The following is a 26,346-nucleotide window of genomic DNA, read 5'->3' on the forward strand; positions in this document are numbered from 1 at the left end:
GCGATCAGCCTGTGGCACTGCTGAGGTGTTTTGGAAGCCCAGGATGCTTCAGCTCATCTGCATTGTTGGCTCTTGGGTCTCTCATCTTCCTCATTGAGTCTCTCTATGGGGTTTCGGTCAGGTGAGTTTGCTGGCCAATCATGCCCAGGACCACTGTGAAGGAGCACATTCTTCCTGGATGAAGCTACTGGTGCCATCTTGTCTGCAGCTCTGCTAGATCCTTTAAAGAGATGGACGTAGGGTTAGATCAAAGAAGCCATCTTTGGAAATTAAGCTACTTCCAATCCTCTAGCTCTGCAATTAAAAGCTATGCTTTCCAAATATGGAGTCAATATTCTACTAATCATAACATCTCTGGTCAATCCAATTGAAATAGACTACTCACTTCTTGCAGGGCAGCTCCGAGTATAGGGAGCTCAGGCAGAAACAACACAGTAGATGAAGATCTAGAGAGGAAAGGACAAATAGAAGCCACACATCTATGGGAGCTGAAAGTATTCCTTGCCATATTTAGCCTACAAATGGCAAAAACTCAATTTTTTAATCCATAACAAAATACTTTAAGACAAGAACGGCTTCTAAAGCAGCACAAGACACAGGACTCCCACCTTTTCAGCCAAGGCTTGCTGAGCTACAGCATCCACAAAAGCAAACATCTCAAACACAAATCTCTTGTAATGACTTGGGTAGGCCACTCCAGATGTGCTCTCCACATTCACCAAGCTGGTCAAATAGTTGTCCCCTGTGTATGGGCACCTGAGACAAGCAGACACCCTCTGCTTAACATCGAACAGCCAACTGCTCCTCCTCCTCACACAGGGAGGGTACCTACCCATTCACCAGAAGGCTCCACTGGGGCTGGCTAGAAGCAGAAGGTCCTGGGGTGACCCAGCAGTCCCCAAGAGCCAGAAAAAGGTTAGGATCAGTCCTGTTCACGATGTGCACTTCCACAGCCATGGGATCCCTCAGAGTTTTGGTCACTGGGTAGTCAGCATCCACATAGTAGGAGCCATAAGAGAAATCTGACTATGAAATGAAGAGGGCATGATCATCATGGCAAAAAGATTTTCAACTAAGCTACAAATCTACTCAATTTGTTAACATAAAGGCACTTGAAAGAGAATGAGACCTCACCCAATCCAAAAGGGACCTCAACCCCTAGAGAACCTGTTGCAATGACCAATTCCAGGTCAAATGGCCCTTGCTCTACTACAGGAAGAGGTGGCGCCACAGTATACACCTCAGCCTCCACTTACACATCTTGGCTTCCCAAGTAGGTGCACTGGAAGAACAACCTGAGGAGAGAAACACCACATCATAGCAGGAAGAGCACATTTAAGGTTAGAGGAAGCAGGTTCAGAAGCCTTACTTGTAGACACTGTCCCTGGTGATGGAGCCCTCTGGACCACTCCTCACAGTAATGGCAGCAGATATGGTGTTCTGGTAAGTCACATTGCCACCAGCCAGCTGAAACAGGGATATTAGAATTACTGCTGGCCCCCAAAATTAGGGGTGTGATGGAGGTCACCAAAAACCTGTTACACTCGGGTTAACATTAAACTAAAAGCAATAAATACTCAGCCCTAGTACATGGGGTGAGGTTTATTCTACCACTATTGACCCCACACACAGAGACTGAGCACAAGCTCATTGTTTTTAGCACAGCATCTTCTCACTCACTCAAGATCAAGCATCTGGGGTACTTGTCTAGCAGATGGAGTCACCTGAACTGTGCTGAATGGAAACTGGTACATGACAAAGCTGGACAGGCTGGTCATAGGGCTGCAACTGGAAGAACTGCTGTCCACCAACTGGATGGACCCAAGATCCAGGGGAGGAAGGGTTACATTCTCGGACACCACCACCACAAACTGGCCATCCAGGACGCACTGCACAGTCACTGGCGGTGTGACGGCAAAAAAAACGTCCATTTAGAAGATGGGAGAGACACTTAGGGTGCCTAACCAGAAGAGAAGCATACCTGGCTTCGGGCAGGTGAAGGTTTTCACATTTGATTGAGATCCAACAGCAATGGTCACGACATACTGGGAGCTCTAAAGTGAACAGGAGAGGCTCAAAACCACAGGGCAAGTTACACCACTTGATTTAATACAGCAATCAACGGCGTGCTACTCACCTGATCAGATACATAAAACATACGGGGACGACAAGGGCACCGTCAGCGTGCGACCAGACTGTCCATGTAGAACAAATCCCGGAGGATCTTTAGTCATCTTTACCAGTCCACCTCTCGTATCTGAAAAATACAAAATAAAAAGGTCGATGCCTGAGTGTTCAAGTAAATGTCTCCGCAGTGGTCGTGAACATGCCACACTCACTTTGGATAAAAACAGTCGGAGAGCCATCAAAAAACAGCGTCATTGTCACCATCACATTTTTTTAGTCACGCGCATTTCCCCTGAGAACACCGAAGAAAACTGTCCCTCCAACACCCAGAAGACCACCCAGAAAAAAATACCAACAATACAACCATGCCATGTTGTAAATACACCAGACAGGAACACGACTAAACTGGAGTGCGCGTGTGGGTTTAAGTCATCGGCGGCGCGTGCAGGTGACTCATTAGTTAGAAAGCGCGAGAAGGGAGCGCAGAAAATCGGCGACATTCTATCAGCTCGTGCGGCTTTATTGAGCAATCAGCACGTCGCGACATCGAACTGATCCATCCAATCAAAGACTGTGTAGAAGTGACCGCTCTGCTAATTTAATGAGGGAAATCAGGAAACATCCGTGAAAAAAGAAAAGGAGAAACGTGACAATACGAGCATTTCTAAAGAGGGGCTTTGTAAATAAGACTGTTAGGGAATGACCTGACTTATTGGTTGATGGTCTTAAACCACATCAATTGTCTGTTAATAATTGTTGCGATTGTTTAATAATAGTTTCGATGTCAGCTGAATTTAGTTTATTTTCTTTAATTCAGTGTTGTCATGATGCAGAAGACAAAATTCCTCCTCACAATAGCTTTGGTGAAAGAAATTGTAATGTGCTCGTTTATTTCTTCACTAGGGGGCTCTGCCCCCTGCTCGCTTCGCTCGCCAACCCCTGGTGTTGGGAATGACAAAGAGCGTGATGTATGAATGAGATATAGAATAGTGTGAAGGTGTAGATGATGCAAATAGAAAGCAAACAATAAAGTGTGTGGCACAGTGTAAAGGTTTATTGGAAAATTTCTTTGTACACGCCGTTTAAGTGTAAAAGGTAATTCCAGGTCAGAACTTGTAAGGTCAATGAAGATGGTTATTGTTGTGATCAGAGTCAAGTTTGTCAGAGCTTAGAAAGAGTTGTGTCTCTCCAGGAAGTAATGGAATGACTTGGGTATTTATGTTTTCCACATTAATATTTTTTGGACATAATATAGTGTGTTGTGTTAAAAGGGGCATTTGGTCTAATGAGATTGCTGTTCCAAATCTCTCTGTAACTAAGTCGTCGCAGATAAAGGCTTGAGGAATTGTAATAATATGTGGGTGAAGTCCATCTGTATTGGTGAGTGTACCATCTCCCAGTTGTAATAAGCAATTGTTATGATCTGGTTCTGGACATCGTATGTTTTTTACTAACTGTATCTTTTGAAAGCAATGCCAATTGTCTGCGTATTTTAAGGTGCACTGAACAATAGCTGAGCGCATGGCATGTGGAAGAATAGCTAAGCACTGTCTAAAATCTCCTCCTAATAAAAGTACCTTTCCTCCAAAGGGAAGATTATTATTCATAAACGTTTGTAGAAGTTTATGAATGGTGTTGAGTGTTGAGTAAGTGACTGGATGCTATTGTACATTCATCAATAATTAACAATTTTGCAAGACGGATGTCACGTGCAGTGCCACCGTTAATGTTCATAGTGGATACCGATTTGTAGGATCTAATGCAGTTGATAAAGATTTCACTTTCTGGTACATCGTCAGTTAGAAGCTTCTGTAGATATTCAGGATATGAATGTAAAGAAGGCAGTCTAATTTGACCCTTTTGACAACAACGTCTAAATGTATTACTTGTATTGCCAGTTGTTTCTTCAGGGAAGTGAACTGAATGACAATGATTGCAAATGACATTCATTAATCCGAATGAATTTTCCTGGTGTATGTTTTGCTTGTGCCGTTTGAGAGGCGCGTTGCTGCATGTGTAGTATTTGGGACGTGTTGTTTTGGAGCTGTAATCGATTTGCCTGTGCTGTGTGAGAAGCCCGTTGTAGCCTTCGCTGCCGTTAACGTATGTCTGAGACGGGAGGTGTTTCGTTTTGAATCCGTGCCTGTTGCGATGCAGCACTTTGATTGATAGATTGCGTCATGTGGATCTAGGATGTAGATTTGTGCATATTTGCGTTGTTGATTTGTTTCAGGGTGCACTGTTCCAATGCGATGCAGTATTTGTGCACATATGGGAAAGCAGTATGGGCCATTGCCTTTTGGTGGCCTGATATTTACTCCGGTAGATGCAAAAGCAAATGAACTATTGTAGGATCTAACGCAGTTCATAAAGTTTTTACTTTTAGGTACATCGTTAGTTAGAAGCTTTAGTTGAGCTTTGCGTTTTTGGAGTCGAGACATTATTTCTTCTAGAAATATGGATAAGTAATAAGGAGTATTGCACTCACTGTTAATATGGAGCCTTTTCTGCGGTTGAACGGTTAATAGTGCCTTATTGTAATGAGATCCACCTATGCTGCATAGTGTGAATTGTGTTTGGTCCCGTTATCCGAGCGGTATACCGATATATCGTTTTGTACCTGTGATCGTGAATTCATGACTTGTTTGTTCTTGAGCGTGAGAAATATGGATAAGTAATAAGGAGGATCGCACTCACTGTTAATATGGAGCCTTTTCTGCGGTTGAACGGTTAATAGTGCCTCATTGTAATGAGATCTACCTATGCTGCATATTGTGAACGTGTTGAGATGACGTATGTTTAATACGGACGGTTCATTTAGAAATGGGGCTTTGTGTGTCATTTGTTATTTATGTTACTGTGGTCGTGGGTCTGAATCGTCGTTTTCGTGTGCTATGTCCGATGTCTGTCCCGTTTCGTGTCCAATGGGCTTTGTGTGGTGCTCTTGGCTTCTTTTTTTTTGTGTGCTTGTGGCTTGTTGAATCCTCCTCTTTGTGTGCGTCCCGTCCGTTGCGTGTGTGTGTGTGGGGGCGGTGTTTTGCTTGTGCGGCGCTGTGTGCGTCGCCTGCGTTTGACTCCTTTTTTCTGTGCTCACTCTTTTCTGTGGTCTTGTCCGCCTCTCGCGGCGCCTCATTTCTTGGGGCGCCTGCGCAGTACGTCTTTTTGCGGCTACGGCCCATGGCCGGATGTCCCTGCGTCCATCCGGTTTAGCATTCTCGGTTAGTAATGTGGATTAGCGTTTTTATCATTTTAAACTACAACACTCACTATTTGTATAGCAGGAGGCAATATATCAGGGCTTCCTTTTATTAAACCAATGCTCAGTATTAGCGATTAACGCAGAATTTTAAAATGCAGCCAACATCAGAGGGTCCTTTTTCGTTCGTTTTCTAAAATCCTGTTTAAGCAACCACTTTATAAAGTCCTATTAAACCGGACCAGAATTCTTCAAAAATATAATCACGTATCCACGTCAATGATGCGGATGGGCATCGATTTCATTACAAGATAAAGTTTTAATCCCGCTGTAGGATAGGTGAAGAAGAAATTGTAAAGCATATGAATATAATTTGCTACTTTCAAATATTTCAACGGTTAAAAAAAAAATGTTTTTAAACATATTACTGTGCACTGTTTAATGTGCAAGGCTAAGAATTCTGGGATGTTGCGGCGTTCAGTATTAGAACATTCTAGAAGAGAACAGGCCATTCAGCCCAACAAAGCTCACCAGTCCTGTCCACTTATTTCTCCCAATAAAACATCAAGTTCAGTTTTGAAAGTCCCTAAAGTCTTACAGTCCACCACACTACTTGGTCTTATTCCAAGTGCCTTGTTGTGTAAAAGAAAAAAAAAAAACTTTGTGCAAAGTTTCCAACTGTGTCCGTGGACTCATTTTAAATTCATCTTGATCCACTGCACCAATTTCCGTCATAATTAACACTTCAATCAGATCACCTCTTCAACTGTAAAGGCTCTGCTCTTTTAATCTTTCCACATAATTCAACCCCTGTAGTGCTGGAATCAGCCTAGTTGCGCTCCTCTGGACCTTTTCTAGTGCTGCTATGTCGTTTTTGTAGCCTGGAGACCCAAACTGCACCCAGGACTCCAGAGGAGGCCTCACCAGTGTGTTTTAAAGCTTGAGCAGAACCTCCTGTGACTTGTACTCGCACATCAAGGCGCTATTAAACATGTTGTTAGCTATCAACTTCCCAGCATTCAGAAGGCTTAAAGTTCACAGACTCCAAAATCCTTCATAATGTGGACTCAATTTTAAAACCACCTATTACGTATTCAAACCTCACATTTACTTCCTATGTGTACTACTTTACATTTACTAAGAATGGCCACATCTGAAGGAAGGTCACCCAGATAAGAGCACAGAGGAGTACATAGCAGGTGAGAAACTGCAGACAAACATGGAGTTACCTTTACTTAACCTCCAGGAATTAAGGTCTAGTGATGAGTTACTCAACTGGGACTAACCCAAGGGTAATCATAGTGCTAATGCACTGGAGATTAAATCTAATTCAATTCCAAAAAAGGACATGTAAGCAAAGCTTTGCCCCCCCATTTCAGAGAAATCACTAGAAGGTTGTATTGAATGGAACCCAACCAACATGAAATCAGCAATTCAAGATTTGCATCCCAGGTGTTGGTGAAGGTATCAAAAAAAGGTGGTAGAGCTGCAAAAGCCACCCACCTCCACAAAATTACCCATCTTGCAAAGATGCTGGCGAGCACTGCAAATTTGTATGAAGCCATTAAAATTGAGGGAATGGAACAACCCATCATGTGATTGTGCTGGGGACATTGGCACAAGTCCTAGAACTGGAAGGGTCTTGACAATCCTAGTATGGCTGGAATGGGAACAACTTTGTGCTAAAGCCAAATGAGGCCATTCACTACAAGGTTGGGTTCTCTTACGGCCGATTAGCCAAATGAGTAAATAGTCATGTAAATTGAAACAAATTTTATTAAAATTTCCAGTTCACATTTGGCCTGTTTATCCTTACAGCAAGTAGAGCCAAAATAAGCACCACTATCACCAGGGTAGCTGCAGCTCCTAACACCAGGTATCCACTGGGAAAAGAGGCTGTGGGAGGAGAAGGCAAGAAAAGGGCATTACCTGGATATGTGAATCAAAGTTCAGCACAACTAGCAGTAACCTGGCCTAATCGAGGAGAAGGCTAGATCTTTACCTTTTTGCTCAATTCTGGAAGTTTCCACCTGGTCAGCCTCCAAGATTACAGGACCACTGTGAAGGAGCACATTCTTCCTGGTAGGAGACAGTGCCACCTTGTCTGCAGCTCTGCCAGATCCTGAAAGGAGAAGAGATAGGATTACATCATATTCTTAAGCAGCAGATAGCCCAAACAACAGCTAGGGAAAGTCAACTGCCTTGACACCTCCAGCTCGGTTGGTCTTTCCTTCAGGTGGGCACTAGTGTCTTCCTGGACTACATGTTTGAATGATTTTAAAATTAAGTGGCCAAAGGCTACTCACTTCTAGAAGGGCAAGTTGGAGTACAGAGATCTGTTGCAGAGGGATAGCAGGCAGCAGCAACACAGTAGACGAAGATCTACAGAGATTAAGGACACAGTGGTGAAACCAAACCGGTCCCAGAGTCTGGGACACCTACATTTTCTCACAACTGGATTCTAAGACATTCCAAACCAGACAATTTCAAGTAAACCATATTAACCTTGAAGTACAAAAACCAAATTCCCACTTAAAGGAAACCCACCTTTTCAGCCAAGGCTTGCTGAGCTACAGGGTCCACAAAAGCAAACATCTCAAACACAAATCTCTTGTAATGACTTGGGTAGGCCACTCCAGACGTGCTGTCCACAGTCACCAAGCTGGTCAAATAGTTGTCCCCCGTGTATGGGCACCTGGGCAAAGCAGACCCCAAGTTAGCACCGACCAGCCACCCTCTACACCCCACCATCACACAGGGGGGCACCTACCCATTCACCAGAAGGCTCCACTGGGGCTGGCTGGAAGCAGAAGGTCCTGGGGTGACCCAGCAGTCCCCAAGAGTCAGAACAAGGTTTGGGTCAGTCCTGTTCACGATGTGCACTTCCACAGCCACAGGATCCCTCAGAGTTTTGGTCACTGGGTAGTCAGCATCCACATAGTAGGAGCCATAGGAGGGATCTGACCATAGGAAGGGGATTAGTGGAAGTCACTAAAATCTAACCGGCTTTAAAGATTTGCCTTCTCGTCACCCAGTGACAAACCATAGAAGCCAACAGGGACCCCCTACAATACCTGTTGCAATAACCAATTCCAGGTCAAATGGCCCTTGCTCTACTACTGGAAGAGGTGGTGCCACAGTATACACCTCAGCCTCCACTTGCACATTCTGGCTTCCCGAGTAGGTGCACTGGAACAACAACCTGAGGAGAGAACCACCACATCATAGCAGGTAGAGCACATTTAGGGTTAGAGGAAGCAGGTTCAGAAGGCTTACTTGTAGACACTGTCCCTGGTGATGGAGCCCTCTGGACCACTGCTCACAGTGATGGCAGCAGACATGGTGTTCTGGTAAGTCACATTGCCACCAGCCAGCTGAAAACGGACATTACAAATCACTGCTTTCCATGAAGTTAGTGCAGGAAAGGGTTTACATTTCTAGGTAATCAATAACTTTAGGACAAACTAAAATGTCTGGTGGCTGAACAAAACTCATCCCCTTTAAAAGCGAGGACTCATCTGCCCTTGTAGACCGGATTTTGTGGTGGAACTAAAAGATATATCACCAGGTAGAGAGCCCCCTGCTGCTAGATATCCCCCAGATGGAGTCTCACCTGAACTGTGCTGCCACAGGCACTGACTGGAAACTGGTACATGACAAAGCTGGACAGGCTGGTCACAGGGCTGCAGCTGGGTGAACTGCTATCCACCAGCTGGAGGGAGCCAAGATCCAGGGGAGGAAGGGTCACATTCCGAGACACCACCACCACAAACTGGCCATCCAGGGTGCACTGCACAGTCACTGGACAAAGGAAACCAGCATAAATATTCAGTAGCAGCCACCTTTGCTCACACACACCCAACCACTCACCATCATTGGCATAGTAGCATAGACTGCTGCTCGAGTTATAGCAACAGTTTTTAGCTTCACAGTCTGCTTGAGGGAAGAATGGAGCACCTCCACAAGGGAGTTGCTCACTGTCGGCAACTGCACATCTCTCAGCAACACTCCCAGACCGGCGAGCTGCGATTGTTAAAAAGCCCATTTAGAAGATGGGAGAAACACTCAAAAAAGGTACAAACGAAGAAAACCCTACCTGGCTTAGAGCAGGTAAAGGTTTTAACATTTGATCTTGATCCAACAGCCATAGTCACGACATACTGAGAGCCCTAACGAGAACAGGAGAGGCTCAGACCACAATGCAAGATACACAGCTGAATTAAAAAGTGGCTACCAACGGCTAAAGCGACGACGCTAATCACCTGTTCAGACACGTGAGCGTACGATGAAGAAAAGGGGACCGTTAGTGTGGTGCGGCCAGACGTTACACGGAGGACAATTCCTGGAAGATCTTTGGTCACCTTTACCAGTCCGCCTCTCGTCTCTGAAAAATACGAGAATTAAAGAGGGTAACGTTTACTCGTAGACGCGGACATGTCCCAGTGGTCGAGGGAACACCACACTCACTCTGGAGAAAAATGTGTGGAGAACCAGCAAATGACAGAGTCATCGTGTTGTCGACGTCGTCGCATTTCTTAGTCACGTCCCCTGACCGAGAAGCTGCAAAATGAGCGCCCGACACGCACAAGACTAGCCAGAAAAGATACCAGTAATCCAAACGCTCCATACTGTGAATGAGCCAAACAGAAACACAACATGAACGAGAGCGCGCATGCGGGTTTAAATCATCGGCGGCGACGGCGCGCGCAGGTGACTCGATAGCGAGAAGGCGCGAGAATGGAGCGCGGGAAATTAGCGTCACTCCTTCTGTTCGTGCGGCTTTACTGGGCAATTAGCACGTCACGGCATCGGACTGATCAGTCCAAACGAATACCGTGTAGAAGTGACCGCTCTGCGGGGCGATCTGTCTGTTAATTTAATGAGGGAAATCAGGAAACATCAAGGAAGAAATGGAGACGAGAAACGTGACAAGTTCGACGATTTTAGAGGGGCTGTGTAAATAAGAGGGAATGACCCGCCTTATTGGTGGATGGTGTTAAACCACATCACTATTCTGTGTTAATAATCGTTGTGATTGTTTAATAATAATAATAATAATAATAGTAGTAGTTGTAGTAGTATCGATGTCAGCTGAATTTAGTTTATTTATTTTCTTTAATTCAGTGTTGTCATTATGCAGAAAACAAAATCCCTCCTCATATTAGCTTTTTTGAAAGAAATTGCAATGTGCTTATTTTTTCTTCTTTACGTTTTTTTTTTTATTATTATTTTAAAACTACAACACTCTCTATTTTCAGTTTTTATTAGCACTTAGTCTTAGCGCTTTATTTCATTTGTTTAGCAGGAGACGTTATCATAACAGGCTTCGTTTTCTTAAAATGATGCTCAATATCAGCGATTAACGCGTAACTTTAAAATGCACGCAGCTAACGTCCGAGATGCTTTTTCGTTCGTTTACTAAAATCCTGATTAAGCAGCCACTTTATAAAGTCCTATTAACCCGGCCCTGAATTCATCTACAAAAATATAATCACATATCGACGGCAAGGCAGCGGATTGGCATTGCTTTCATTATAAGGTGATGTTTTAATCCTTCTGTAGACAGGTGAAGAAGAAATCGTAAGAAAGGCATATAAATATAATTTTTTTGCTGGTTTCAAATTTTTCCACTGTAAAAAAATGTTGTATTTTTAAACAAGTAAATCACTCTGTTCACATGTTTACAGTAATTTAATGTATAACGCTAAGAATTCTGGGATATGTTGCTGCGTTCAATGTTAGAACAGTAGATCAATCTAGAAGACAACACGCCATTCAGTCCAACAAAGTTCCCCAGTCCTGTCCACTTATTTCTCCCAATAAAACATCAAGTTCAGTTTTGAAAGTCCCTAAAGTCTTACAGTCCACCACACTACTTGGTCTCTTATTCCAAGTGTCTATCATTCTTTGTGTAAAGAAAAACTTCCTAATGTCTGTCCAAAATTTAACTGAACAAGTTTCCAACTGTGTCTCCTTGTTGATGAACTTATTTTAAAGTCACCGTCTCGATCCACTGGACTAATTCCCTTCATAATTTTAAACACTTCAGTCAGTCATCTTCTTTTCCTTATACTGTAAAGGCTCAGCTCTTTTAATCTTTCCTCATAACTCATCCCCTGTAGCCCTGCATCAGCCTAGTCGCTCTTCTCTGGACCTTTTCTAGTGCTGCTCTGTCCTTTTTGTAGCCTGGAGACCCAAACTGCCCACAGGACTCCAGATAAGGCCCCACCAGTGTGTTTTAAAGCTTGAGCAGAACCTCCTGTGACTTGTACTCGCACATCAAGGCGCTATATAACCTGACATTCTCATAGCCTTCTTAATGGCTTCTGAACATTGTCTGGAAGTTGATAGCTTAGAGTCCACCACAACTCTTAAATCCTTCTCATAAGGTTGACTCTCGATATTCAGACCTCCCATTTTGTTTTCAAATGTCATAATTTTTTAACTTTCCATTGTAATTCTTTACATTTACTGACATTAAATTTCATCGTCCACAAATCTGCCCAAGCCTGTCTGCTATCCAAGTCCTTCTGTGATGATATAACAGATTCCTAATTGTCTGCTAATCCACTTATCTTGGTATCATCTGTAAACTTAACCAGCTTGTTACTTGTATTCCTATCTAAATCATTTCTATATATTTAAAATAGCAGCAGCCCCAGCTCTGCCCCCTGCTGGTCACCACTCTTAACATCAGCCAATTCTGATGAGGTTCCTCGAACCATCAACCTCTGTTTTTCCTGTGTCTGAGCCAATTCTTCACCCATCTGAAGGCTGATCCATACACACGGTGCAGAAGTTGTGAGGAGGAATATAGAAAGCGTCATTGTTTTCAGAAAATTTCTTCAGTGAAGCTCTTCACATAACAGTTTCAGATATTTATACTTGTAGATTTCTTGAGTTAATATCAAGAGTTTACACCATCAATGGCCAAAAATAAAAGGATTGTGAAATCAAGTGGAAACAAAAATGGAGAAGTAGGTACCCCACTGTTCATTGTATTGCAGAGTAGATATTTTTTAGATACTTTATTAATCCCAGGAGAAAATTCACAAAAATAAAAAGTCTCGGCGTGTTAAAATCCATGCCCACGTTGTAAAAGTAAGTGTGTCCAGGGAACGAATCCACATAAAATAAAGTGATAGGAGTGATCAATAAAAAAGAAAAATCAAAGTAGAAAAATGAAGTCGTTCACGGAGCTGCTGAAAAGGCTGCCACTCTCGGCGGCGCCTGAGTCATTAGAACTATATTATAAAGGAATAACTCCGTTGAAGTGATAATTTTCCATCATCTTCGGTGGTATTCTTTAAAACTCCCTTTCTCAGCCCTCTGCAGATTTTATATTAACCAGCTCTAAATTTGGCACATCGTTTAAGACGTCTACTCTGCGCAAAGCAAAAGTCATTTATTCCTACAATGTTCACAGACCTCCGCATAATTCAGTTTTTGGTACTTGTGTACTAAACGGCCGGCACTATTATCGTCACGCAAATCGGTGAGGCCGCCGACCCAGCTGCTTAATTTGTTGGAGTTTAAATTATTAGACTGACCTACCCCAACCACAAATACTAACCATAAAGTTATTGGGGGTGGAGCAAAGTTGCCTATGCGTCACCTACGTTTATGTGCCCTTTGGGTGCCTAATGTTAAAAACGAAAATCCGAATTCCAGGGGGTCACAAGTGTGCATACAGTTTGATATCAGGGCCTTTAAAGAGTTTTGAAAATTCCAGAAAATTGTCAAGCCAGTCAACAATTAGCCTCACTTGAATGAAATTGTGGATGGAGGTTTAAGCCGACCCATAAGGATTATAGAGATGGGAAAAATGATACGGAAGCGTCGAAGCTTTTCAGTCGGAAGCATAGCGAGACAAATCGCGGAGTCAAAACACCGCTGTCACGTGAGTCGTGACGTTTGAAGCTTTGAACGTCAGTTCAAATTGTCCCTAAATTAAACAGGTGGCCTGTATAAAATACATCATTCAACAATGGTGGGTTGTGAGGGGAGAGAGATTTGGAGAGCCGGACAGATTTTGACCGCTGTTCGTAACAAGGACCTTAGCGGAATTAAATGAACACAGACTTGTCTTTACTGGGGACATGAGGCTGAAACATCAAGTGCCGCTTCTCTTGCGCTTTAGAGATCTTGACCACAGTTAACCACCAGATGCCGCTGTTCATATTTGGGGTGATGGCTCCAAAGCTTTGAATCATCAGCGGCACAAAATAGAAAACCTGGATGCTTCTTTTCCTTCACTAGAAATAAGGATGCACAGCAGAGCAACAAGAAAACCCCTCCTCATCCGATCGAACTTTAGCTTAATACATTTCACTTCCGAAAGTGCGGGGGAACTACCCCCCCCCCCCCCCCCGTGTTCATGTGGACCACTGAAGTTCACCAACTCACCCATGTAGTGTATTCTTTCACCTTTGTACTTCTTAAAAGAAGTCATTCGAGTTCTTAATGGTTTTTCATTTCTTTAGACACTGAACTAACTTCGTGCACACTAAAAATCAGTACATAGGCATATAAAGACCTAACCATGGCTGGGACAGCTACAGTGATCAACTAAACACGTTCATGGTCACACCCCTTTAAATATCGATTAAAAAAAAAAAAAAAAAATCTGGGGAGGAAGTGAATGTGCTTCTTGGAAAACACTGGCCACATCTGAAGGAAGCCTCCAAGATTAGAGCACCAAGGGCAGAGCTTGTGGGAAACTCCAAACAAAACGTGGAAGTGAAGTCAATTCCCTAGAGGAAATATGATAATCCCTAGTGATTAGTTACTCCCCTGAAAGTTCGCCCTGTGATATCCCTCAGGTTAATGGAGAACAATTAACTAATCCAATACTAAAAAAGGGAAATTTACTGTAAGAAAATCTTTGCCCCATTTCAGAGCACACTAGAAAGTTGGGTTCCATGCAATACAACCAACATGAAATCAGCAATTCAAGTACGTTGTATTAGCTATGGTATTAAAAATGTGGTAGATTCTCAAAAGCCACCCACCCTCACAAAATAACCCGATACCATCTTGCACCAAAGATCACCTTGATAAATACAGGTTTAGTTGAAGCCATTGCAATTTAGGGAATGGAACCACCCATCATGGGATTGTGCTGGTGAGATTGTCAAGATCCTTCTAATTCTAGGAATTATGCCAAACTTAGTATGGCTGGATAGGGAACAGAAGTTTAACAGACCAATGAGACCACTCACTATAGGTTGGGTTCTATTAGAGCCGATTGACCAAATGAGTAAAAATAGTCCTAGATCAAAACACCAAGTTTTATTAAAATTTCTGGTTCACATTTTGCCAGTTCAACCTTCTTACAGCAAGTACAGCCAAAATAAGCACCACCATCACCAGGGTAGCTGCAGCTCCTAACACCAGGTATCCAGTGGGGAGAGAGGCTGTGGGAGGAGAAGGCAAGAAAAGGACATTATCTGGATATGTGAATCAAAGTTTAGCACAAAGGATCAGTAGCACTAGCAATAGTCAGGCCCAATCCAGGATCAAGATGGATCATTACCTTTTTGCTCAAGCCTAGAGGTTTCCACCTGGTCAGCCTCAAAGATTACAGGACCACTGTGAAGGAGCACATTCTTTCTGGCAGGAGCCATCAGTGCCACCTTGTCTGCAGCTCTGCCAGATCCTGAAAGGAGAAGAGGTAGGATTACATCTTAAGCAGCCAGATAGCCCATACAACAGCTAGCACAAATAGGGAAAGTCAACTGCCTTGACACCTCCTGCTCCATTGGTCTTTCAGGTGGGCACTAGTGTCTTCCTGGACTACAGGTTTGAATGATTTTAAATTAAGTGGCCAAAGGCTACTCACTTCTAGAAGGGCAAGTTTGAGTACAGGGGTCTGTTGCAGAGGGATAGCAGGCAGCAGCAACACAGTAAATGAAGATCTACAGAGATTAAGGACACAGTGGTGAAACCAAACCGGTCCAGGATTCCTAGAAATACATTTTCTCACGACTGGATTCTGAGACACTCCAAAAACAAATATATTTCAGGTAAACCATATTAACCTCAAAGTAGTACAAAACAAATTCCCACTTAAAAGGAAACCCACCTTTTCAGCCAAGGCTTGCTGAGCTACAGGGTCCACAAAAGCAAACATCTCAAACACAAATCTCTTGTAATGACTTGGGTAGGCCACTCCAGATGTGCTCTCCACAGTCACCAAGCTGGTCAAATAGTTGTCCCCGGTGTATGGACACCTGGGCAAAGCAGACCCTCCAGTTAGCACTGGCCAGCCAACCTCTCCTCCCCACCCTCACACAGGGGGCACCTACCCATTCACCAGAAGGCTCCACTGAGGCTGGCTGGAAGCAGAAGGTCCTGGGGTGACCCAACAGTCCCCAAGAGTCAGAACAAGGTTCGGGTCAGTCCTGTTCACGATGTGCACTTCCACAGCCACAGGATCCCTCAGAGTTTTGGTCACTGGGTAGTCAGCATCCACATAGTAGGCGCCATAGGAGGAATCTGACCATAGAAAGAGGATTAGTAGAAATTGCCAAAATCTAACCTGCTTAAGATTTTTGCCTCATCACCCAGTGACTAATAAACCACAGAAGCCAACAGGGACCTCCTACAATACCTGTTGCAATGACCAACTCCAGGTCAAATGGCCCTTGCTCTACTACTGGAAGAGGGGGTGCCACAGTATACACCTCAGCCTCCACTTGCACATCCTGGCTTCCCGAGTAGGTGCACTGGAAGAACAACCTGAGGAGAGAAACACCACATCATAGCAGGTAGAGCACATTTAGGGTTAGAGGAAGCAGGTTCAGAAGCCTTACTTGTAGACACTGTCCCTGGTGATGGAGCCCTCTGGACCACTGCTCACAGTAATGGCAGCAGACACAGTGTTCTGGTAAGTCACATTGCCACCAGCCAGCTGAAAACAGACATTACAAATCACGGCTTTCCACGAACTTAATGCAGGATGGGGTTTACGTTTCTAGGTAATCAGCCACCAGACAGTTTAGTTTGTCCTAAAGTTATTGAACAGAAACCTCATCCCCTTTAACAAAGTGAGGACTAATCTGCCCTTGTAGACCCGATTTTGTGGTGGAACTAAAGATATATCACCAGCTATACAGCCCCCTGCTGCTAGATATCCCCCAGATGGAGTCTCACCTGAACTGTGCTACCACAGGCACTGACTGGAAACTGGTACATGACAAAGCTGGACAGGCTGGTCACAGGGCTGCAACTGGGTGAACTGCTATCCACCAACTGAATGGACCCAAGATCCAGGGGAGGAAGGGTCACATTCTGAGACACCACCACCACAAACTGGCCATCCAGGGTGCACTGCACAGTCACTGTACAAAGGAAACCAGCATAAATATTCAGTAGCAGCCACCTTTCCTCACTCACACCCACCCAACCACTCACCATCATTGGCATAGTAGCATGGAGTGACACTGTTCGAGTTATAGCAGCAGTTGTTGGCTTCACAGTCTGCTTGAGGGAAGAATGGAGCCCCTCCACAAGGGAGTTGCTCACTGTCGGCAACTGCACATCTCTCAGCAACACTCCCAGACCGGCGAGCTGCGATTGTTAAAAAGCCCATTTAGAAGATGGGAGAGACACTCAAAAAAGGTACAAACGAAGAAAACCCTACCTGGCTTTGGGCAGGTAAAGGTTTTCACATTTGATCGAGATCCAACAGCCATAGTCACGACATACTGAGAGCCCTAAAGAGAACAGGAGAGGCTCAGACCACAATGCAAGATACACAGAGGAATTAAGAAGTGGCTACCAACAGCTAAAGCGCCGACGCGAATCACCTGCTCAGACACGTGAGAGTACGATGAAGAAAAGGGAACCGTTAGTGTGGTGCGGCCAGACGTTACACGGAGAACAATTCCTGGAAGATCTTTGGTCACCTTTACCAGTCCGCCTCTAGTCTCTGAAAAATACGAGAATTAAAGAGGGTAACGTTTACTCGTAGACGCGGCCATGTCCCAGTGGTCGAGGGAACACCGCACTCACTCTGGAGAAAAATGTGTGGAGAACCAGCAAATGACAGAGTCATCGTGTTGTCGACGTCGTCGCATTTCTTAGTCACGTCCCCTGACCGAGAAGCTGCAAAATGAGCGCCCGACAAGCACAAAACCAGCCAGAAAAGATACCAGCAATCCAAACGCTCCATACTGTGAATGAGCCAAACAGAAACACAACATGAACGAAAGCGCGCATGCGGGTTTAAATCATCGGCGGCGACGGCGCGCGCAGGTGACTCGATAGCGAGAAGGCGCGAGAATGGAGCGCGGGAAATCAGCGTCACTCCTTCTGTTCGTGCGGCTTTACTGGGCAATTAGCACGTCACGGCATCGGACTGATCAGTCCAAACGAAGACCGTGTAGAAGTGACCGCTCTGCGGGGCGATCTGTCTGTTAATTTAATGAGGGAAATCAGGAAACATCAAGGAAGAAATGGAGACGAGAAACGTGACAAGTTCGACAATTTTAGAGGGGCTGTGTAAATAAGACTGTGAGGGAATGGCCCGCCTTATTGGTGGATTGTGTTAAACCACATCACTATTCTGTGTTAATAATCGTTGTGATTGTTTATTATTATTATTATTATTATTATTATTATTATTATTATTATTATTATTATTATTATTAATAGTAATAATAGTTGTAGTAGTATCGATGTCAGCTGAATTTAGTTTATTTATTTTCTTTAATTCAGTGTTGTCATGATGCAGAAAACAAAATCCCTCCTCATATTAGCTTTTTTGAAAGAAATTGTAACGTGCTGATTTTTTCTTCATTACGTTTTTTTTATTATTATTTTAAAACTACAACACTCTCTTTCTATTTTCAGTTTTTATTAGCACTTAGTCTTAGCGCTTTATTTCATTTGTTTAGCAGGAGACGTTATCATAACAGGCTTCGTTTTCTTAAAATGATGCTCAATATCAGCGATTAACGCGTAACTTTAAAATGCACACAGCTAACGTCCGAGGTGCTTTATCGTTCGTTTACTAAAATCCTGATTAAGCAGCCACTTTATAAAGTCCTTTTAACCCGGCCCTGAATTCATCTACAAAAATATAATCACATATCGACGGCAAGGCAGCGGATTGGCATTGTTTTCATTATAAGGTGATGTTTTAATTCTTCTCTAGACAGGTGAAGAAGAAATCGTAAGAAAGGCATATAAATATAATTTTTTTTGCTGCTTTCAAATTTTTCTACTGTAAAAAAATGATGTATTTTTAAACAAGTAAATCACTCTGTTCACATGTTTACAGTACTTTAATGTATAACGCTAAGAATTCTGGGATATGTTGCTGCGTTCAATGTTAGAACAGTAGATCAATCCAGAAGACAACACGCCATTCAGTCCAACAAAGTTCCCCAGTCCTGTCCACTTATTTCTCCCAATAAAATAACAAGTTCAGTTTTGAAAGTCCCTAAAGTCTTACAGTCCACCACACTACTTGGTCTCTTATTCCAAGTGTCTATCATTCTTTGCGTAAAGAAAAACTTCCTAATGTCTGTCCAAAATTTAACTGAACAAGTTTCCAACTGTGTCTCCTTGTTCTTGATGAACTTATTTTAAAGTCACCGTCTCGATCCACTGGACTAATTCCCTTCATAATTTTAAACACTTCAGTCAGTCATCTTCTTTTCCTTATACTGTAAAGGCTCAGCTCTTTTAATCTTTCCTCATAACTCATCCCCTGTAGCCCTGCATCAGCCTAGTCGCTCTTCTCTGGACCTTTTCTAGTGCTGCTCTGTCCTTTCTGTAGCCTGGAGACCCAAACTGCCCACAGGACTCCAGATAAGGCCCCACCAGTGTATTTTAAAGCTTGAGCAGAACCTCCTGTGACTTGTACTCCACACATCAAGGCGCTATATAACCTGACATTCTCATAGCCTTCTTAATGGCTTCTGAACACTGTCTGGAAGTTGATAGCTTAGAGTCCACCACAACTTTTAAATCCTTCTCATAAGGTGGACTCTCGATGTTAAGACTTCCTATTTTGTTTTCAAATGTCATAATTTTTTAACTTTCCATTGTAATTCTTTACATTTACTGACATTAAATTTCATCATTCACAAATCTGCCCAAGCCTGTCTGCTATCCAAGTCCTTCTGTGATGATATAACAGATTCAAAATTATCTGCTAATCCACTTATCTTGGTATCATCTGTAAACTTAACCAGCTTGTTACTTGTATTCCTATCTAAATCATTTCTATATATTTAAAATAGCAGCAGCCCCAGCTCTGCCCCCTGCTGGTCACCACTCTTAACATCGGCCAATTCTGATGAGGTTCCTCGAACCATCAACCTCTGCTTCCTGTGTCTGAGCCAATTCTTCACCCATCTATAAACATCACCCTGAACTGGCACTTGTTTTAATTTGATGCCCAACCTCTCATGTGGCACCTTATCAAATGCTTTCTTAAAGACCAGATAAATAATCTCATCTGCTCCACTTTGATCGTATCCTTTTGTTGCCTCCTCATAGAATTCCAGCATGTTAGTTAAATATGACCTCCCTGTTCTGACCCCATGCTGACTGTTCCTAATAACTCCTGTCCTTTCTAGGTGTTGCTCAATCTTCTTCCTAATAATTCCTTCCATTAATTTTCCTGTGATACTCATTAAACATACTGGCCTATAGCTGCTTGTTGGATCTGCCCTGTCACCCTTTTATATAATGAGATGATATTTGTCCTTCAGAATCTCTCCAGTGCGCAGTGACTTCCTCAAAATATGTGTCAAGGATTTATAGATCTGTACTCACTAACCTCTTTAAGAACTCGAGGGTAAATATTATCTGGTCCTCCTGATTTGTTTGATTTTAGGCTATTTAATCACAGCAGCTCTTCTCCCTCTACAATTTCCAAATCCCTCAGTACCACCTTAGTAGTCCCTGTTACCTCTGGGAGGCTATCCACTTTCTCGCTTGTGAAGACCTCAGAACAATGTAAGTGTAAGAGCCATTTTCCTTGTTCTTTAAGATTCATATATATTTCTTAGATGATAATGCATAAATTATGTGAGGTTCCTATAACCCTCATAAATAGAATTGTATTGGTATATTCTTGCCATTTCTAACAGCTTGGAGTAATAATTATTCCTCAGTTAGTTAGTGACAGCCTTGCCTTGTATAAGGTGTAGAGGCATACGGTTTTTAACCGTGACCACACGTTACCGTGCCTGGGCACTTGCCTATGTGCCAACCGGCTTACGAGCCTTTTGAATGTGCGAAGTAAATATGTGAGAAAATAGCACTTAATTTATGTGTTGTGCCATACGTAAAGCGTACAGAAGAAGAAATTAAGAACCTTTATGTAGAGAAGAAGAAATTAAGAACCTTTAAGTATAGAAATAACTAAAGTCTTTCAAGAAAAGCTAAGTTTACTTGTTTAGAAGATATATATATATATATATATATATATATATATATATATATATATATATATATATATATATATATATATATTATTATTATTATTATTTTTACCTTTTATTCTACGTGTGTAACTATTTTTTCTTTTATTCTTGTTTGGATTATTCACTTTTAACTTTCACTAAATACCTTTAAAACGAACTCTTGGACTCTGAATATTCTTTTGACACGCGTCTTACCTGTGCCTGATGACACCTTATATTTCAGCAGCTACAGTAAGTATAGGGCATCCGCTATTTCACTGTCTGTCTCTTTTAATTCCCTTTACTATTTCTTTTGCACTTCACGTCTTCCTTGACTGTTCTTTTACTTCTAAAATACTAAAATAATCTCTTAGGGTCATCTTTCTCCATATCTGCTCTTTTCCCCTTCAACTGCCTTTTAGTCTCCCTGATATCCTTCTTAATGGCTGCTCTCATTTTCTCATACACTCTGTGATTCACTTTGGAGTTATTAGTCTGATACTTCATTTTTTCTGTGTTTTTCCCTTTGCAGCTTCTTTTTTTAACTCTTTATTAATCTACTGTGGAATTTGTTTTTAATTTCCTATTAATTCCAAATGTAGGTCTGTACGTGTGCTGCTTTACATTTAATACTTATCTAAACGTGTTCCACTGCTCCTTGAATGTCTCCACAATTAACAGCTTATCCCAGTGTATCCTCCTTAGATTTTTGTCACATCTCCTCAAAATTTGCCCTACCAAAGTTCAACTTAACAGTTTTAGTCTTTGTATCTTCACTCTTACAACATACTGACAACTGTATTATATTATTGTCACATGACCCTAGTGGTCCAATCACCTCTACACCCTCAAATCTATCCTGATTATTACTAAACAAGGAGGCTCCGCCCCCTGCTCGCTTCGCTCGCCTACCCCCGGCGTTGGGTAAAATGTGCATCGCTTCTGCGTGATCATCAATATACCCCTGACCGAATTGTGTATTGTTTGAAATTTAACTTCTTGTTGTTTTAATTGTTCTGGGACCACAGATTCTCATAGCGTGTGGTCCATTATTGTGTAAATCCACATTTTGTGCTTTGAATGATGCAAATGCGAAAAGACTTTGTTGTTTACTCTTTGCCTTTTATTTTGGACCTCGATTTGTCCTGCTATTTTTTCAATTACCCCTGGCTCTGATGATTAATCACCTTTTGTTTGCGGTAATGTGATCTTTTCTATCTGTTCTTTGATACTGTAGCCACTGATATGATAACATGTCACAAAAGTTTTACTTGAACAATCGCCGACTTCCTAACTCCAAACACAACTTTCTAGCACCCTCTCCAATGCCTCCCCCCTTACCGCATCAATCAATACCCCGCTATCAGTGCTGTACTCCGTCCTCCCTCAATCGGACCTAACAGTCACTTAAAACCAAAAACAACAACAACAACAACAACATTTATTTCTATAGCACATTTTCATACAAAAAGTAGCTCAAAGTGCTTTACATAATGAAGAAAAGAAGAATAAAAGACAAATAAGAAATTAAAATAAGACAACATTAGTTAACATAGAAAGGAGTAAGGTCCGATGGCCAGGGTGGACAGAAAAAACAAAAAAAAACTCCAGAAGGCTGGAGAAAAAAATAAAATCTGTAGGGGTTCCAGGCCACGAGACCGCCCAGTCCCCTTTGGGCATTCTACCTAACATAAATGAAATAGTCCTCTTTGTAGTTAGGGTTCTCACGGAGTCACTTGATGCTGATGGTTATACAGACTTCTGGCTTTTAATCCATCCATCATTGTTGGAACATCATGGTGCTTTGGGTAGATGATGGTGGCGCAAGCCACCACCAATAGGACACCGGAAAAGAAAACAGAAGAGAGAGTAGGGGTTAGTACAGATTTTGAATGAATAGTTATTATAATGAATTGGATATACAGAGTATCAGGATTAAATTACAGTGAAGTTATGAGAAGGCCATGTTAAAGTAATGTGTTTTCAGTAGTTTTTTAAAGTGCTCCACTGTATTAGCCTGGCGAATTCCTACTGGCAGGCTATTCCAGATTTTAGGTGCATAACAGCAGAAGGCCGCCTCACCACTTCTTTTAAGTTTTGCTCTTGGAATTCTAAGGAGACACTCAGTTGAGGATCTGAGGTTGCGATTTGGAATATAAGACGTCAGACATTCCGATATATAGGAAGGGGTGAGATTATTTAAGGCTTTATAAACCATAAGCAGAATTTTAAAGTCAATCCTGAATGACACAGGTAACCAGTTTAGTGACATCAAAACTGGAGAGATGTGTTCAGATATTCTTTTCCTGGTAAGGATTCTAGCAGCTGCATTCTGCACTAACTGCAAACGATTGATGTCTTTTTTGGGTAGTCCTGAGAGGAGTGCATTACAGTAATCTAGCCGACTAAAGACAAACGCATGAACTAATTTCTCTGCATCTTTCGATGATATAAGAGGTCTAACTTTTGCTATGTTCCTTAGGTGAAAAAATGCTGTCCTAGTGATTTTATTAATATGCGATTTAAAATTCAGATTACAATCAACGGTTATCCCTAAGCTTTTTACCTCCGATTTGACTTTTAATCCTAATGCATCCAGTTTATTTCTAATAGCCTCATTGTATCCATTATTGCCAATCACTAAGATTTCGGTTTTTTCTTTATTTAATTTGAGAAAGTTACTATTCATCCATTCTGAGATTCTGAGCCCTCAACCTGGCTGGGACGCTACAATACCTGTGGATTTAACTGCTTTCTTATTCTGTACCTTTCTCTGCATGTGTATCATGCCATCGTTTGTTGGAGCCTTTCGAATTCCACTGCTTTCATAATATCTTATCTACCTTTTTTTTCTCTGCAACGCCTTTGGGTCTCTATTCTCCGTATTGTCCTTATATGCTTTATATGTGCTGAGAGCACATGATCTGTGTGTACCACATGACTGAGTGTTTTTTTGATGGGTGAGCTCTTATATGATGAGCTCGTTCATTTTGAACCCGTGTCTGCTGTACTTCCACAGTTTCAGACGCGCGTTGTAGGCGCCTGCGTTCATTGATCTTATCCAGGTGAGCTCGTATTTGTATCGTTGAGCTGTATTGTGTTTGAATTCAGTGTAAAGCGTTCAGCGGTTTGTACAATCCCAAACAGTACATTACTCCTCACTTCACTGCACAGTAGTGCCACGCACAATATGGCGGTGACGCCTGCGCCTTCCGTAGTAGTGCCACTCACAATATGGCGGTGACTCCTGCGCCTTTCGTACCATCTTTGTGGACCTGTGGGGCCGCCGTAGCGCCTTCCGTTTGAATCCGGGCTGCAGCGCAGAATCCTCTTTTTGGCGTGGCTGTGTCAGTAGTCGTTAGCTATGGGTGCCTTGTTGCTTCATTTCTCATTCACGTCCGTTGAGCTGTTTCGTTTTTGGGCCATGAGTCTTTCGTTCGTGGTGGATACGACTTCGATTGCGGTTTATGAGACATGCGCTGTACGCACCTGCGCAGTACGTCTCATGGTCCATCACCGTGTACCTGCGTCCATGCCATCCGGTTTAGTTAGTAAACCTGCGTCCATGCCATCCGGTTTACCATTCTCGGTTAGTAATATGGATAATAAATCCAGACAGGCTTCACACCGAGTTGGTGCTTTCAGTTAGTGTGTTAAAAAACAGTCACCGATTACCTCTAAAAACTCCTGCTCTTGTGCTCCTCCATCTGCAAGGTTATCCCAGTTAATATTTCGATAATTAAAGTCCCCCATGACTATAATATCTCCCTGTAAACTTCCCTTTTTAATATTACTAAAAAGATGTGTGTTGAAATTATTGTCTGAATTGGGTGGTCTATAACACACTCCTAAAATAAGATCTCTTTCCCTAATCCTTTTCAGATGAAGCCAGATGTCCTCACTAAGATGGGTCCCATTGTCCAACTGAAGAGGACTTACAGTAGTGGTGAACTTCTCCAGACTGGTAGACAGGCTGTCCTCCTGGCATGTCAAACAATCTTTGCTTCCATTTTGGAGATGGACGTCATCCCAACTGACTGGAAAACAGGACGTGTCATCCTATCTGGAAAGGGATGGTTTATCGCCTGCATTTCAGCAACTATAGAAGGATAACACTGCTCTCAGTGCTGAGTAAGATCCTTCCTAGGGTTCTCTTCAATAGGACCCGTGATCACTTGCTCACCTAGCAGTCTGGTTTTAAGCCTAAGAAGTCTACGATTGACCACATCCTGTCACTGAGGGTTCTCATGGGGTGCAAACACGAATATCGGTAGAGTTTCTTTGCTGCCTTTTTCGATTTTCATAAAGTGTTCGACTCAGTTGATCGAGCTGACCTCTGGAACATTCTAAGACTTCTCGGGGATCCCCTCAAGGATGCTGGATTTCATTGCTGGCCTGTATACATGTATTGTGAGTGCTGTACAGAGTGGAGGCAGACCCTCTCAGTTGATTCTCGGGTCCATCAGTGGTGTGTTCTGCTCCTACTCTGTTCAATGCTTGTATGGACTGGGTGTTGGGCAGGGTCATGGGGTCCAGCGGCTGGGGGGCATCTGTTGGTGAAGAGAGATTCACTAATCTTGACTTTGATGATGATGATGTGATCTTCACGGAGTTAATGGGTGCACTCGAGTGACTGAGTGAGGAGTCTGAGGCTCTGGGCTTGTGAAGGTCCTGATAAAAACCAAGAGCCAGGCCTTTAATGACCTTGTGGGCACGGCCATCAGCAGCATGTCTGTCTGCAGAGAGAGTGTCGACCTCATCGAGAGGTTTATTTACCTCGGCAGTGACATTCATGTCTCTGGTGATTCTTCTTATGAAGTCAGTAGACGGACTGGGAGAGCATGGGGGGGTCATGGGGTCACTGGAAAGGGCTGTGAGGTGCTCCTGATATCTGCAAAAAGGTCGAAGGTCTAAGTCTTTAGAGTTCTGGTGCTTCTTAATTATGAGCCATGGACACTATCCAGTGACCTGAGATGAACACTGGACTCCTTCATGTGTGTCTCTCCAGAGATTTCTTGGGTCCTGCTGGTTTGATTTTGCATTGCTCATGGAGTCCCAAATGTGGCACATGACCTCCACAGTGAGCAGAGCTGACAATGGATCAACAGCTTATGGATCAAATGAGTCAACATTATTGGATGGGTCATGTGGGTTACGGGTTAGTGTCCATGACCTGCTGACCCACAAGATTTACCTGTAGCACTTGTTACGGTAACATAAACTGAAAACAGCTGCAGAATAATTAGGCCAACTTCATTACTTATCTTTATGATGACTGACTGATCAATTGAATTGACTTCTAAGTTTACATAAAATGACTTCCATTGACACTGCCTGGAAGAAAGTCATGTCCATGAACCTCGACAAAAGCCAGCTGGACAGATATTCCCCATGGATTGGTCAGATAGGCGAAGCAGGTGTCAGGCATACAGTCCAACCTGACAAGGTCTTTAAACATGGGGGGGAACGTGATACTGGGGTGGCTTGAGCGACACATTTTCCTCCATTTTTAGAGAGTCACGATGCATTAATTCCACTGCTGAGGGACAGAGGAAAGCAGCACTCAATTTCTCGAATTGATATCGTCCATTTTAAAGGTTG

At 42.8% G+C, this 26,346-nt stretch overlaps 1 protein-coding gene across 15 annotated transcripts in view; it reads right to left on the minus strand.

Moving 5' to 3' along the window:
- Positions 1 to 26,346, minus strand: part of LOC114641729 (zona pellucida sperm-binding protein 4-like) — a 290,625-nt gene that overhangs the window by 175,012 nt on the left and 89,267 nt on the right. For 3 of the 15 annotated variants that reach the window (XM_051927502.1, XM_051927504.1, XM_051927501.1), the window contains exons 8-10: positions 15,631 to 15,820; positions 15,408 to 15,555; positions 15,165 to 15,240 (exon numbers count right to left, since the gene is read on the minus strand). In XM_051927502.1, the coding sequence (XP_051783462.1) occupies positions 15,165 to 15,240; positions 15,408 to 15,555; positions 15,631 to 15,820 (414 nt within the window). Of the gene's footprint in view, positions 1 to 7,081; positions 7,220 to 7,325; positions 7,446 to 7,629; positions 7,706 to 7,870; positions 8,019 to 14,612; positions 14,740 to 14,858; positions 14,982 to 15,164; positions 15,241 to 15,407; positions 15,556 to 15,630; positions 15,821 to 15,935; positions 16,064 to 16,137; positions 16,236 to 16,477; positions 16,666 to 26,346 lie in introns of those variants that run through there. The other 12 variants (XM_051927496.1, XM_051927495.1, XM_051927492.1 and 9 more) reach the window with 10 other exon arrangements.

This window comes from Erpetoichthys calabaricus, chromosome 5 (assembly GCF_900747795.2).
Source record: "Erpetoichthys calabaricus chromosome 5, fErpCal1.3, whole genome shotgun sequence".
Lineage (NCBI taxonomy): Eukaryota > Metazoa > Chordata > Cladistia > Polypteriformes > Polypteridae > Erpetoichthys > Erpetoichthys calabaricus.